This window comes from Nannobrachium achirus (assembly GCF_963921795.1).
Source record: "Nannobrachium achirus genome assembly, chromosome: 1".
Taxonomy (NCBI): Eukaryota; Metazoa; Chordata; class Actinopteri; order Myctophiformes; family Myctophidae; genus Nannobrachium; species Nannobrachium achirus.
Window position 1 is genome coordinate 82163527 of NC_137810.1, and position 15224 is coordinate 82178750.

Here is a 15224-nt window from a genome sequence, read left to right on the forward strand (position 1 = left end):
GTTCAAATCAAACACATCTGCGCAGATCTCACACGCTTCATCCACCACATTGACAGAAGCCTTAACGCCACCGAACCTCTCGGAGAAGGGATTCTTAACGCCTGCCTCGAAGCGGTGTGGCGTTGTCCGAAGGCGGACCTGCCGCAAACGCGGGCTCCGCCGCCGGGCCTTTTGTCTAAGTTGTACTGCGAGTCCTCCTGTGTGAAAAGAAGGGGGAACGGCAGAGAAGGAAAGAGAGGGGAGTTTAACGTACAGTACAGCACACCACCACACCACATACGATCACTTACACTCAACATGCGGTGCGGCACTCACCCAATTTAATTCTTCGCCGGTGTGCTTTAAGCTTGCTTTATTACACACGCAAAAGCTCACATGTGCAATGTTGAACACAATCTCGTTCTTCGCCTCGTCGGTAAGTGCGTTGGTGACGTGGGTCACGAGGGCCAGGTATGATACCACGCGCACCCAATCGAAAGAATCTTGGAAGAGTTCAAGCCCGATATACTCTAGCGTGTTCTGGTCCGGGGAACACCGACACTCTGAGAAAGGGGGGAGTTGGATTAAAGAAGAAAGGAGAAAATAGCTCGGTTTGATTTAATGACACACGGTGCCGTGGGCCATGCGTGTCATGCGTGCGGCAGGGGTAAAACTTACCTTGAACAAATTGTTTGTGTTTCCCCAGCAAGGTTTTGATGTCTTTCCCCCGGTCCCTGGTATTTGAGGCCCAAAGACATGTCTCTATATTGGCAGTCTGTCTGGTTTTGATTATATGGTGTGTTGCGTGTGGATGTGGTGCTTTTAGGGAAATTCCCTTTTAGCTTCTGTGTAAAGAAAAAACCATTGAAAAAACCATTGTGATCTCGCTCCCATGGGCCTCAGGACCGCGGGACTCCCGGGCCACCGCAGTGCGAGGCCTGTGGGAGTACCAGGCCTAACTGGTAATCTCAGCATCACATAAGCTTTGCACTTTGCCGGACTCCCGGGCCCGCGAGTGCGTGCGGTGCAAAGCCCATGCGAGGCCCGAGATCACGAGAAAGTCGTGATCTCAGCCCCGCATAGGCTTTGCGCTTTGCCGGACTCCCGGGCCCGCGAGTGCGTGCGGTGCAAAGCCCATGCGAGGCCCGACATCACGAGAAAGTCGTGATCTCAGCCCCGCATAGGCTTTGCGTTTTGCCGGACTCCCGGGCCCGCGAGTGCGTGCGGTGCAAAGCCTATGCGAGGCCTGAGATCGATCTCAGCCTCGCACAGGCGTGCCACTGCGTGACTCCCGGGCCCGGGACTTTGGCCACTTTAAGCCCGCGGTCCTGACTTCCGGGCCCGGGAATGTCTCAAAAAGTAATACAACATGAAACAAATATTCAAGTAAAAGAAAAAACAAACCGTCGTGTGTTTTGATCACACAAATGTTGCTTTTATTACATGGGGATACATACGATCTCATACGATTGCAAGGTTACAAGGTTACGAGACATGAGTTGAATCATACGCTGTTGCCCATTCACATAAAGTTGCACCCCTCGTCTTCTTCGTCGATCAGGTACGAGAGGCACGTGCAGCTAGGCGGCACGATGGCCCGGGTCTCCGTCGGTGGTTGAGGCGCCGCGTGGAGCGTCCTGTAAGCGTGCAGCTCGTCCTTCAGCGCACGTCTTGCCGCGATGTCCGAGCACCCGATCCCGCGTGAGATGCTTTGCATCGTGTTGTACAAGATCCTGCCCTTGCCGATGTAGCCGATCAACCTGAACGGTTCCACCAACGAGGAGAGGGTCTCGGTCAGCATCCGAAAGTATGCCCTTGTCTCTTCCTCGCTGCGCCTCAGACGCCCGCACCACACGCGAGTGAGCTTTTCCGCAACGCAGGCCACGCAAGTGGCTTTGGGGACTCTGTCGGAAGAGCTGTGGGTGCAGTGCCGGGACCGGTTTTGTATGACTCCGCACACTTTTGCGTGTGGTACGGAGAGCTTCTGACACAGGCGTTGAAAGACTTTGAGAAGGATGGCATTCGCTTTGTGCACGATCTCGTGCTTGGGCACGATCCACTGCAACTCGTCGGCTTTGAGGTTTTTTGTCTCGGAGGTCTTGTCGCGGCAGATCGCTTTGGGGGCTTCCCTGTAGCCCGGGGAGCCGAAGATAATGTTCAATTCGGACCGTTGTATCTCTTTCAGTTCTTTTCGACATTGGTCGCAGCACATGTGCGTGTCCTGTGTCATGGTAACAATCTTTAAAGTGTTTTCTTTTTATCTATCTAGCGATCTATATTCCCTCTTCTTTTTTTTTCGAGGCGAGGGTGATACAGTTTTCAGGAGTGGGTTTTATTTGTTGCCGGCCACACCTTCATCGGCTCTGTCGATCCAATGTGTGTACGCTTGCTTCACCGTCGTGCTCTTTGCTGCGAGGATGCACAACCTCGCCACTTTCATCCTCTCTGCCTTGGTGACGGGCTGCGCGGCCAGCTCAAACACGTACTGGAAAGGCACGAACTCCTGCCCGACCAGACATTTCGGAAACATCAGACGGCCGTCCCCGCAATCGTCGCCCTCGTCGTTGCAGCTTGCCAGCGAGAGCTCTGGGTCGCGGCCCTCAGGCGGGCAGAATCCGGCCGAGACCCAATACGCCACCTTTCTGTAATAGCTCAGCCAGTCTCCCCACTGTATGTTTCCGCACAGCGCGTTGAGCTCGGACTGGTTCTCGGCCTCAAACAGGTTGTGCGGCCCCCTTAGCCGTTGTAACAGATCGGGTCCGATCACGGTCAGGAACAGCTTGCGGCGTTCCGCAAACGTGTGCGTTCCCTTGTAGTCTACGGTCCCCACGGGCGCCGGTTGCCACGCGTCCCTCGGACGGGCCGTTGAGCCGACAATCTGACCGTCCGGACCCAGGGTGACTTTCGTGATGTGCCGTCCGTCCTGCACGAGGTGCACCTCGTCCAAACTCTTGACTTCCAGGAGCCACTTGTGGTGAACCAAGCCTTTGAGCGCGCTCATGGTCACAAAGCGCTGCAAGGCGGCTCTGGTCATCTCTTTTGCACAGTGTAGCCCCAGGTTTACCGTGAAACGAACGAGCCTGTGTCTTCCGGGGCCGGTGATCTGTGCGGGATGCGCGTCTTTGGCCGTGGTGTTTTGTACAGACAGCAGGGTGTGGTTCCAGTTCTTGCCCTCGATCAGCACCATCACGTTGCGAACCGTCGGCATGTATTCATCGGACTCGGCGGTGTTCACGTAGCCTCCAGTCAGGCCACACAACAGGTCTTTGCTCAGCCGTCTGACGAACTCGGCGGGGTTCACGAACAGCCTGGTTTCTTCTGAGATCCGCGTGGACGAGTACACCTCCAGCTTATACGAGTGCGTTATTCTCGTGTCGCCGTCGTTCCAATGCACGTAGTTTGGACCCACGATGACTTGCTGGGGCCCCTGTTTCTCAAACGGGAACACGGCCGAGGGTTGAGAGACGCGCTGCGGCAGAGGCTCGTCCTGAGGCCGTGACTCGTCCGCGTATTTGCGTTTGCTCGCGCCGTCGCCGTGGACATCGTGTTTGACGAGTATGGAGCCCACGGAACCCACGGTTCCGATGGTCCTGAGGCAACGCTCCTGTCTGTTTTTACTCACGAGCCTGTGACTCTTGCTTTTTTCCTTGCCTTTGACGAGTATGGAGCCCACGGAACCCACGGTTCCGATGGTCCTGAGGCCACGCTCCTGTCTGTTTTTACTCACGAGCCTGTGACTCTCGCTTTTTTCCTTGCCTATGTGTTCGCCACTATCTTGTTTGAGAACAAATTTGGCCGCAGCGGCCAGTAGGAGTAACCGAGACATGGGTCTAAGATACTGAGTACGTTCCTTGCCTATGTGTTCGCCACTATCTTGTTTGAGAACAAATTTGGCCGCAGCGGCCAGTAGGAGTAACCGAGACATGGGTCTAAGATACTGAGTGAACGTACAAAGGGTTTTTGTTTTATGTTACTGCGATGTCGTTGTTATAGCGTTCTAAGGCACAACCCACAATGTGTGTTTGGGAGCCTCTGACCCAAAATAAATCTCAGTGCCCTGGGAGTGGCCAGGCTACCACATAAACAGTGCACAACCAGTGGCCAGATCAGATCGAACACTAATTCTGACCCAGACCATTGAGTGTTTGTAGCTTCGCTCATTGACCAAACGGCTTCCGCGTCATTTCTAGAGACAATGAGGTCCAGCGCGCGGGACACCATACTGACCAATAAGCTGTTGTTCAATTCGTACGTGAGCAAGGACCCGGTGCGTATGATAGACGAGATGTGCCTGAGAGACCTGTTAGTGTACTCGGCCGCAGTTGGGCTGAAAACTGCGTGCCGCTACAAGGGCGATGTGGGCGTCACCTTGATCGACATTGTTATAGCGAAGGGCAACGCGTCGTGCGAAAAGTTCATAAAGTACTTGTGTCAGGTCGAGATAACGAAACACCCAGCTCTGTCCGAGCTGCACCAGCTCGGGACGCACGACGTCCCCGCAGGTGCCGACTTTCAAAAGGCGGTGCTTCGCCACCGGAGAGACCTCGCGCCCATCATAAGCCTGCGAGCGGCTTACTTCATCGAGGCTCTGGCACAGCACGATGTCATTAACGGGTACCATAAAGAAGTTCTGGAACGCGCTGTAGATGGCATCGAGTTTCACGGAGCTATTAAGGTTGTGGACGCGATCATGTCCAGGGGCGAACAAAGCTGCAAGTCGTTTCTGGAGATGGTGAGAACCCCCGAATTTCTCGCACGATTCCCCGCCGACCACGAGCTGCTCAACGTCCTGCAGGTCCTGCAGGCATACAGGCCTGAAGACTGAACCGTGTTTCCCGACACCGGCACGAATCGGCTTCGCGTCGCGACCCTCCCATCCACGAGAATGAGATCACCTCAATGCGGTCTAAGGTCTGACCAACTGTATCGCTGCATGTCATGTGTTATACCTCGTGAACGGCCGTTGTCGTTTGGTGTCCCACCGTTTGTGAACTGGTTAATAAAAAGTTGAACCCCAATGTCGTGAATGTGTGGCTGTAATGGTTTTTATTTTCATTGTTACACACGTGCACACACGTGCCGATTCACATAAAATAATGCAGTTTCTCTCTGAGCTTACGCGGGAGTTCTCTGACTGTTTTTACGCTCGCTGAAAAGATCCGATCTACGGGCTCGCGGTGCGCGCACACCCACGCACACGCACTTGCGGGCCCGCGAGTCCAGCAGAGCGCAAAGCGTATGCGATGCTGAGATCACGATTTTCTCGTGAGCCCAGCCTCACATAGGCTTTGCGCTGCTCACACTCGCGGCCCCGGGAGTGTGTGTGTTTGGGAGCCTCTGACCCAAAATAAATCTCAGTGCCCTGGGAGTGGCCAGGCTACCACATAAACAGTGCACAATCAGTGGCCAGATCAGATCGAACACTAATTCTGACCCAGACCATTGAGTGTTTGTAGCTTCGCTCATTGACCATACGGCTTCCGCGTCATTTCTAGAGACAATGAGGTCCAGCGCGCGGGACACCATAAGGACCAATAAGCCGTTGTTCATTTCGTACTCCCGACTTTGTGCGCCATAAAATATTAGACTCGCGGTTTCATAAGCTGTAGTCACGCGACAGTGAAACGGGACCGTTAAATTTCTTTGAGATCTCGGGACCAACGAAGGCTCTAAACGTGGTGATGGGCGCGAGGAGGCCTTCCCCGTGGCTCCTAACCCAGGATCACGACAGGGTCTCGTTGGTGGTCGAGCTGCAGGTCACGAGCGCCCCCGGGCAGAAGCCGGACCTGAGCCCACACGTTGAGTCTGCGTTCGCAGACGTGGTGTCCAAGATACCAGAAGTCCGGGGATACAAAGCGACCGGCGAGCCCGGGTCGGTGTACAAGTACGCCGTGACTGTGTACCACAAGCGCTTGAGCGATTTCGACGCCTCAAGCGATTTCGTCGCCCCGGGCCGCGAAGAGCGGTTTGCGCTGTGGCTCACAAGAGCCGTGGGACAGGCTGTGTTGCTGGGACTGTACCACACGTGTGTGTCGCACGTCATCTTGATCTCTTCGGACCACGTGCAGCCAATAAGTCGGGATTCGGTGGGCTGGGTCCCGTGCTCGTTGGCGTTCGCTGGGCTCGGCGGCGGGCGCTGCGACTGCGCCATGTATTACGACATGTGGGCCATGAAAGACCGGAAAAAGCACTTGCGCGACGTGCTGATGCCGCCGGGAGTCGCGGGCGTCGAAACGACGGAGGACATATGGCCCGAGACGAGAGCGCGTCTGTTCAAACTACTCGCCTGGGTATTTCAGGGCTATTCTCCGAAATTAAAATGCCATCAAGTGCTCACGTTGGCTCAAGACCTGAGCCTGCCTCTCGACATCACGAGGGTCAGCGATTTCTTCTCGGAGGTGATTAGGATGTGCCGCTGCGGAAACGACAGGGACAAGATGTTTGCTTGTCAGCAGGCCGAAGAACCGGCAAATTACGTGTGCTTGATAAGGCGTATACTCGATTGGTACAACGCCATGCCCAAAGTCCAAAACCGCGACCACGTGGGACGTTCGGCATTGCCGCGGCCAAAAAAACGCTTGAGAAGGCGCGGCCAAAAAAACGCTCGAGAAGGCGCCGGCCAAAAAAGTTGCTGTCAAAAAGGTAGTGAAAGGGCCGAAGACCGTGGTGGCGAAAAAGACCATCGCGAAAGAAGCCGCAGCAAAGAAGCCTGCGGCCAAAAAATAAAGCAAATGACAAAAAAATTTGTTGGTGAAATAATAAAATAGTGCAGTATATTTTTTTACTAATGTATTGTAGTTACTTTTTATTTCACTGTACGTACACTCGTCTGTTTGTAAATCAGCTATTGTCAGCAGGCAACTGAAAATGACTTGTGTTGGATCTCTTGTCCACTGGTCCCTTCCTAAAAACTTTGTTTTGATTGTCCTGTTCCGCTTTTGCCACTACCGAGCGCGGGTATTTACAAAGTACAACCTTGGAAAAAGAGTTTAATCTGCACTGTGTTTAAAAACAAATAAAGCAAACTGTTTGATTTAAAGTTTGTTGTTTATTTTTTTATTTTTTTTACAGAACACACTCAACACACATTTCACTTTTTATTTCACAACGATTTCACACGGTTCATTGCTCTTGTTTGATGGTTTCCGCGTCGGCGGTTTCCACGCCGGAGGCCTCCGACTCCCCCGTCGTCTCACAGAGTTTGTGTATTTTAGGCATGAATTCGGAAAACACGCAGTTCCACAGATCGGTCTTTTTTTCAGTGGACATTTTGAGAACCTGGGTGAAATAGTACGACATGGCGCCACAACAGACCGTGTCTGCTGCACAGTCGGGATCCAGGTTGAACAACAAGTGCCACATCAAGGGCATGTACAGGACCTGGACGGTCGGGATGGCCCGGGACGGTGGACAGCACCTACGGAGCATGGTTAGGTTCCCATGGTACATCACGTCTTCGACGTTCTGGCTGAACAAGCGTGCTCGCACTGCGTCTTGTGTCGTTATTCTCCCCCGCAGCAAGGCTCCTTTAACGGCGCACAGGTAGATGACGCACATGACGTCGGCCTCAGCATTGCGTGGCGGAGGTGTCACCATGACGCAAAGCCCGTTCTCTTGTCGCGTGGCGTTGACGATCCCGTTGGCTAGCTGGTGGAAGTCTGTTTTGGCAAACCTCTTCCCCGGGACAGACGAGTTCACCGTATATACGTGGCAGACTATGTTTCTGGTTTCGGTGAATTTGACAATCAGGTCGCTGTCCACGGAGTAAGACAAGCTTTCGTCGTCTTCGGAAGCGGCCTCTTTCACTTCGCAATCGATCAATTCGCGTATGGCGGGAGCCATTTCTGGAACCAGAGCATTCTTCTTTTTTTTCGCCTTACGTCCACAGCGCCTGTTGTCGGCCGCTATGATGTCCGGAGGGAAACGGACTGTCTTTGTTTTACCCATGTCTGAGCAAACCAAGTCTGGTTGTGTATTTTTTTATATATGGGCCTAGGGAGAAGCTGAACGTTTAAGTCAGACCCCTCCCATGCCTGTGGTACACATTCAAAATCGTGCAAACAAAATCACTCTTTGAGTCAAGCGAATGGTTTCTTTTAAATGGTGTTATTTCATCAAGACTCACACTATAACATGTCACAGCTTCTGCATTTTGTTGCGGTGTCGTTTCGTACGCGCCGCCGTACGGATACCGACGTCGTCGGTTTGCACTTTTAAATAGTGTCGTTTCAGCAAGACTCGCACTAAACATGTAATTTTAACAAGTTGTTGCATTTTGTTGCGGTGTCGTTTCGTACACGCTGCCGTACGGATAGTCGTCGGTTTCCACTTCGTCGGTGTTCTCCGTGCACACGGGTTTCAGGTCGCCGAGGCCGTAGAAGTCGGCTTTCGAATCAAACAGCGGGTTTCCGCCGGGCAAGTTTCTCACCGCTTCATGAAACTTGTTCTTCGCAGCATCGTTGGAAAGGACATTGCCGACGTTGTCTAGCAGCAGCTTTGTCACGATGCCGACGACCAAAGCATACTGTGCCTCAGAGTCGCAGGCAGCAAGCAGGGCCTCGGCCGTCGACGCTCGGTCGAGCTCGGCGGCCGCGGGGGCCTCCGGCGACGGAGGACTCAGCGTCCGTGTTTCTTTGCGGTCGGCGACGGTGCCGCCCGAGCCACCCTCGGAATCCGAGTCGTCCGACGACGGAGGACTCAGCGTCCGTGTTTCTTTGCGGTCGGCGACGGTGCCGCCCGAGCCACCCTCGGAATCCGAGTCGTCCGACGACGGAGGACTCAGCGTCCGTGTTTCTTTGCGGTCGGCGACGGTGCCGCCCGAACCACCCTCGGAATCCGAGTCGTCCGACGACGGAGGACTCAGCGTCCGTGTTTCTTTGCGGTCGGCGACGGTGTCGACCGAGCCCTCGTTGACGAGGTGCTGCCTGTACGCTTCGCAGTTTCGCTGCACGGCTTTTAAAAAGACTCCTGTGTCGCACGCGTCGCTGCACAAGTAATCGCAGACCAAATCGACAAAGTTGGCCTTGTCCAGACTCATGATAGATACAGGCGGCCACAGGCCGCTTTCTTGTATGAAGTCCACGTGCTTACCCGTCAAAAAAACCTCCGTGGTCGGGTTTTTTTTATGGCGCATGCGGTACATTTTCTTTTTTCTTTTTTTCTTTTTTGGATGGGTCTGCCTCGTATGTTGGTGTGGACCCGATAAGGACAATGAGAAGAACGCTAGTGGTGGACGATAATGTTTCAGTGATTTTTTTTCTTTTTTTGTGCGGTGTATCTTTTAATAACCCCTAATCCTCATCGGTCTCCTCCTCCTCCTCCTCCTCCTCCTCCTCGTCTTCCTCACACGCTTCATCGTCAGCATCGTCCTCTTCTTCGTCGCTGTCCAGCTCCACCACAAAGGCGGGCCCGGCGTCGTCTCCGTTCTCCTCGTCCTCGGATCGGCCGCTGTTGCCCGCGTCCGTAGATCTCGGTTGTTTCTCAGCGAAAACCAAATCTTTGAAAAATAAGGTGTTTTCTTCTTCGTAGTCGCTGGGAGGGTCTACTTGCGCCGCAATCGGGCTCAGGATCGGTCTGCTCGCTGGCCTCGTCGGTGCTGGCCTTGTCGCTGCTGGCAACGTTTGCTGTGTGGCGCATGACTGTGGTGTGCGTTTCGTAACGTAGCTGGCGGCTTTCTTTTTCTTGGGTAGTTTATTGAACCTGCGTGCGTCGGTATAGGCGTACATGGCGTTTCTACAGACAGCTGCGTTACAGTAATACGCTACCAGATCGCAAACGTATCCCACGCAGCCGTACATTTCGGGCTCGCTTCGATGGGTTTTTAGTAAACCACAATCAAACCAACTTTATTATATTTAGTTTGTCGAATGCGACCATCAGCTTTTTCTCCGTGTTAAAGTCGTGCACGTACACGCCCGTGCCCGCGGTCGTGTTGTCATAGTAGTGAACAAACTTCTTGGCCCGATAGCCGTCAAAACCGAACGCGGTCACCCTCTCGCACATGCTTATGGCAATGAGCAAGGCCACGAATCCGGTAGTCGGTCTGCTGCGAGTCAGATCTCTGCCGCACTGCAGGAAACTCGGGTCGACGAGCCTGATTTGCTCCACGGAGACGGTTTTTGTAAATAGCTTTGTGTCGGGCGGGGACCTCCAGAACTGGAGCCCGTCTAAGGAAAGGCACAAAACGGCCGCGTTTAACCAATCCAAGTCTTGCGGCTTAAAGGCCACCATGGCCTGTACGGAGGAAGCCCCGTCTTGGGACGCCGTATCTAACGACATCGACTCCGGGTAAAATAACCTGATTGTGGTCTTGGAGCCCACGTGTTTCTCGTAACCTCGGATCGGAGCATCGTTGCACCTGAACACGATGTCGTGACCGTCGATCGCGGGTCCTCTGCTCTCATACAGCAGCCCTCTGCCGCTCCCCACGACAGCGCAAGACGTGCCCGCGGGCCAGTGAAACTCTGTCAGTAAGTTTAATAGGACGCTAAGGTGTTGCCGCACACCCATGAACCCATAAGGTAAAGCTGCCTTCTCGTCTATGTGCGTGTGTGGCGTCATAAAGGGTACGCTCTGGCCCCTGCTGTACAAGCGAACAATAAGCGTCGTGTGAAAGTACATCAAGGTAAAGACGAGTCCGTACACAAACAGTAGCTTGTTCATGGCTTTGAAATAGCATCTAACTTTATATATATATATCGGTCCAGTGTCTCATGTTAAGGCAGATGTTAAATGTATGAAATGTGGCAGGTTTAAATGTTAACAGGACACAAGATTCAAGGATTTGTAATCGCACTACTGTTCCAACTACATACTCAGATGGGACGTGTTTGTGTTCTTTGGACTGGGTCTCGGAGTGGTGGCGTTTGTGTTTACAGCGATTTTGGGAATAATAGAGACTTCTTGGTGCTTTGTGCGTTGAAAGACAGGTTATCGTTTATTTTGTTGTTACAACATACACGTTATCTTTACAAAACATATCCCAAACTTCTATACCTCCACACAGCTCAGACCTCATCTCACGGGGCAGAAAATCAACAGGGAAAACTTCTATACCTCCACACCGCTCAGACCTCAATAGCGAGTGCGTGCAGTGGCACTTTGCTTGACTCCCGGGCCCGCGAGTGCGCGCAGTGCGGAACATGCACCAATGAACATCGGTAATATATCAAAAATAGGTCTTTATTATTTACGATGTACAAACATCACAACACAGCAGTTTCGTTCATTGTATGACGATGGATGCAGCTGGCGGCCGTCCTCGCTCTGAATCCAATCATGATTCTTGGGTCAAGGTCTGATACGGTCCGTGGCTGGATCTACTCTCGTTTTTTTTTGCTGTATTTATATATACACACAGCACTCCCACAAGACTCAGCCCACTCTACACTGAATGACCTTCACTTTCTCACGGCCTCAAACGCAGACTGGTCCAAACCCACCTGGCCCGTTTGTATCATAATAATAATAATAATAATAAAACTTTATTTGTATAGCACCTTTCATGACATAGGACTATCATAGGACGCAAAGACTAAAATTACCCCCTTCAGATGAAGGGCAATAAAACAGACAGACGGGTGCACTGATACGTTTCACTCGGTATGTTTTATTTTCAGAGAAGAGTACACACAGGTTTTATTTTCAGAGAAGAGTACACACAGGATTACACACAAGATATTATGTCAAATCAACTGTTTTCGTTCGGCACCCGAGCTCTGGCGGCGGGTGCCGAGCGTCTCGTGATGACCCAACGCCGGCTCACGGCTCGTACGCGGGCTCACAGCGCGTACGGAAACTCCACAAGGAAATCCAGGAGGGCGGGTGGCAGCGGCAGCCGCTTCAACCTATCCGGCCGCTGCTGCTCCCGGCCGCCGCACGCGGCCACGATGCTGCGGCGGCACAGCTCTTTCAGCGTGGGCGCCCGGTGCCGGAACGGCAACGACATGCCGCTGTTGATGCCCGCATAGACCTCCAATAGACCAAAGAGACTGGCGAAGTCGCTATCGCTGCCTTGCAGCCGGAAGCGGTGTCTTCCGGCTGCAAGTGGACCTACGTGGATGATACGCCGCGAGGCCACCCTGTTTATGAGGCGGTACGAAATCGTGAAGAACACGTCTCGTTGGGCGCTGTCCCGCACCAAGAAGCGGCCAGGCGCCGCGTCCCGCATCAGCCGGGCCGTGGCCTGGGCACTCAGCGGGCCCCAATAGAATCCCCCCCTAGTCAGCTTCTCGGTCGTGTCTTTGATATCTTCGTAGGCCTCTCTGCAGCAGAAATCCTGGAAGCGTCCGACCAGGTCGTCCATGGGCGACAACATCGGCGGTCCTCCGTGAGCCATGAGCTGTCAGACGCCTAGTGGCCGTGTGAGTCTGCTGTGTTGCGACAAGGAAAAAAACAGTGTTATTAAAAACTGCAGTTTTTGACCGTTTTATCTTTTCATTCGCTCCCTGTCTAAAAATCCAAAACAGACCCCGTGCAAATTTAATGCGATGTAATGCAGTTGAAATTTTGCTTACCTCGAATCCTGTTCCTGTGGTGTTTGAAAAAGACTCTCTGGACTCTCTGGGCTCTCTGGGCGCACTGGTGCGCTCCACTTGTTGGTTCCCATCCTGTATCTCCTTATCTGATTGAAAATGTCAGTGCGACATGAATAACATAAACACAGCTTCAAAAGCTCAACTTCATTATCTGGCACTTGCGGACACGATACCGTGCTTTATCCCGATACCGCGAGTCTTGCAGTGTGGGGAAACGTGCGACCCGCGAGACCGTGAGTCCCGCCGGCGGGCCTTATCGTGATTTTGGGGAGAGACAAAAACCACACAGAGAGTGCGGCCCCACGTCGCGACCGCGCGCCGGGTTTTCGGAAAACGAATCGCGCGCAGCGTGCGTGCAGGCGGGCCGCAAGCTTAACCTGTTAACCTGTTAAGCCCTATGTGAGCCGTCGCCGGGTCCCAGGGCTCAGAGGCTGCATTGTTGTCCAAGTATTTCACATAGACCCAAAAATAAATACATTTCAATGTTGATTCGGCTACAGTGGACCTACAGCTCACACAATCGGCTGGCATTGTCTTCCTCATCCACACACTAGCGCACCTTATAAGCATTTCAAAAGCACCGACTACAATTTGCACAATCCGAAAACACGAGAACGACCGACTTTCCGGCTCGCACAGAAACACGTTCCAGTAAGCCAGACGAACGAACAAGGCGTCAAACAGCAAGAGGAGACTTCGCTCTTTCGAACGAGACCGGCCCCGAGCCGATACGACGCAAACCCCCCCCCCCCCCCCCCGGCCTCCGAAACGTAACGAAAACATAAACGCAAAAAAAGAAAGTTTGCGGCTCTTTATCTCCATTTACACAGACACACACACACACACACACACACACACACACACACACACACACACACACACACACACACACGCACACACGCACACGCACACGCGCGCTCCAACAGCCGATTTCTTTTTCACCAGTCGGTGTAACCGTTCGACACGAGTTACGGTCATTCGCGACTCGGCACGATGGCCGGTCCAGAGACGCCGTCGGTGGACGAGGTTCTCGTTCTGTTGAAGAACGATCCCGGAGCGGACGTTTTCGTACAAGACAGCGAAAGCGAATCGGACCCCCCCGAGTTCAGCGACGACGAGGATTTTACCGAAAGCGCCGACGAAGAGGAGACGCAGACCGAAGAGGCCGAACGGGAAACGGTCACGTCCGTCCGTCCCACGCCGACAGATCCTCCGCCCTCCCAAACGCCTCCCGCCGCCTCACGGGAAAGAGGCGCGCGTGGCCGCAGACCGTCCGCGCCGCCGGGCACGTCCTCCGCGGCGGGTTCACCGGCAACACCGGCCGCGTCCGCCGCGCCCTCGGCGGGCGAACCCGCGCGGAGGTCGTTGCGTCGCCCCGCCCCCAGACGGTGGTCGTCGTCAGAGCCCGAGGACGTCTCCGACGTCGAACCCGAAGGTCCCCCGTTCAAAAAGGTTCCGCCGGCCCCGAGGGGGAAGCGCGGACGCGGCGCCGCGGCGGGACCCGCCGCCGCGGCCGGACCCGAGAGATGGCGCAACAGGGAGAGCGAGGACGAACACTCCGTGACCCCTCCTCGCCCCTTCAAGCCGAGGAGAGAGCCCGGCCCCGCGTGCGACAAGACCGTGTCGTGGAGTCCTTTGGAATTATTCCAGCTCTTCTTCAGCGACCGAGTCGTCGGCACTCTGGTAAAGAACACCAACCGCAACGCCGTCAAGAGAGGGGAAACGGAAGCCAAGGCGTACACGAAAAAGTGGACGCCTCTCACGCGCGAGGAGTTCTTCGTGTTCCTGGCGATAGTCCTCTTCTCGGGCCTGGTCCGGGTGCCCGAGAGGTCCGATTTCTGGAAGACCGATGCCCCCTACGGATTCCGCTTCCCCGCCAACGTGATGTCGAGGGACCGGTGGGAGGCGATCATGTGGTCCCTTCGCCTCAGCGACCCGGACGAGGAAGAAGAGAACGAGAGAAAGAGGGGCACGGACGCCTACGACAGGCTGTTCAAGATCAAGCCTCTGTACACGGACATCGTCGCGGCCTGCCAGTCGCACTATCATCCGTCGCAGAACATCGCGATCGACGAGAGGATGGTGAAGAGCAAGGCGCGTGTCCACTTCAAACAGTACATGAAGGACAAGCCGACCCGCTGGGGCTTCAAGCTCTTCGTCCTGGCCGACTCGCTGAGCGCCTACACCTGGAACTTTTTCGTGTACGTCGGAAAGCGGGAGACGGCCCCGGCGCACGGCAAGGGACTCAGTTACTCGGCCGTGATCGACCTGCTGCCTTTCGACCTGCTCGGCACCGGGTACAGACTCTACGTGGACAGCTTTTACACCAGTCCCGCCCTGTTCCGTTACTTGGACAGCCGCAAGATCGGGTGCTGCGGGACGATCCGGAAAGGCCGCGTCGGGTTCCCGAAGACGAAGGAGAACGACTTGACCAACAAAGCGGAGAGAGGAGACATGCGGTGGATCAGGGACGACGGTCTCCTTTTCGTGAAGTGGATGGACACGCGCCAGGTGGCACTCTGCACGTCCCTCCACAAGGCCTACGGCGAGCAGAGCGTCGACAGGCACGTCCGGGAGGCCGGCAAGTGGAGCGTCAGGAAGATCCCTGCCCCCGACGCCGTGCTCGATTACAACCGCCACATGGGGGCGGTGGACCTGTCCGACGCGTTCATCAAGTACTACAGCGTCCACCACAAGACCATGAAATGG

At 54.4% G+C, this 15224-nt stretch overlaps 2 protein-coding genes across 2 annotated transcripts; both read right to left on the reverse strand.

Annotated features, from left to right (window-relative positions):
- Positions 1–9813: 9813 nt before the first annotated feature.
- On the reverse strand, positions 9814–10539 carry LOC308290219 (CMP-N-acetylneuraminate-beta-galactosamide-alpha-2,3-sialyltransferase 4-like; the record flags this gene model as incomplete). The annotated part of the gene is made up of 1 exon (XM_080731994.1): positions 9814–10539. One exon carries the CDS (start codon positions 10537–10539, stop codon positions 9814–9816), a length of 726 nt encoding a protein of 241 aa, XP_080588120.1.
- Positions 10540–11758: 1219 nt separating this feature from the next.
- LOC308290230 (suppressor of cytokine signaling 1-like) lies at positions 11759–12316 on the reverse strand (the record flags this gene model as incomplete). Its single annotated transcript, XM_080732005.1, has 1 exon — positions 11759–12316. The coding sequence occupies one exon, from the start codon at positions 12314–12316 to the stop codon at positions 11759–11761; it is 558 nt and encodes a 185-aa protein (XP_080588131.1).
- Between the last annotated feature and the right edge of the window lie 2908 nt (positions 12317–15224).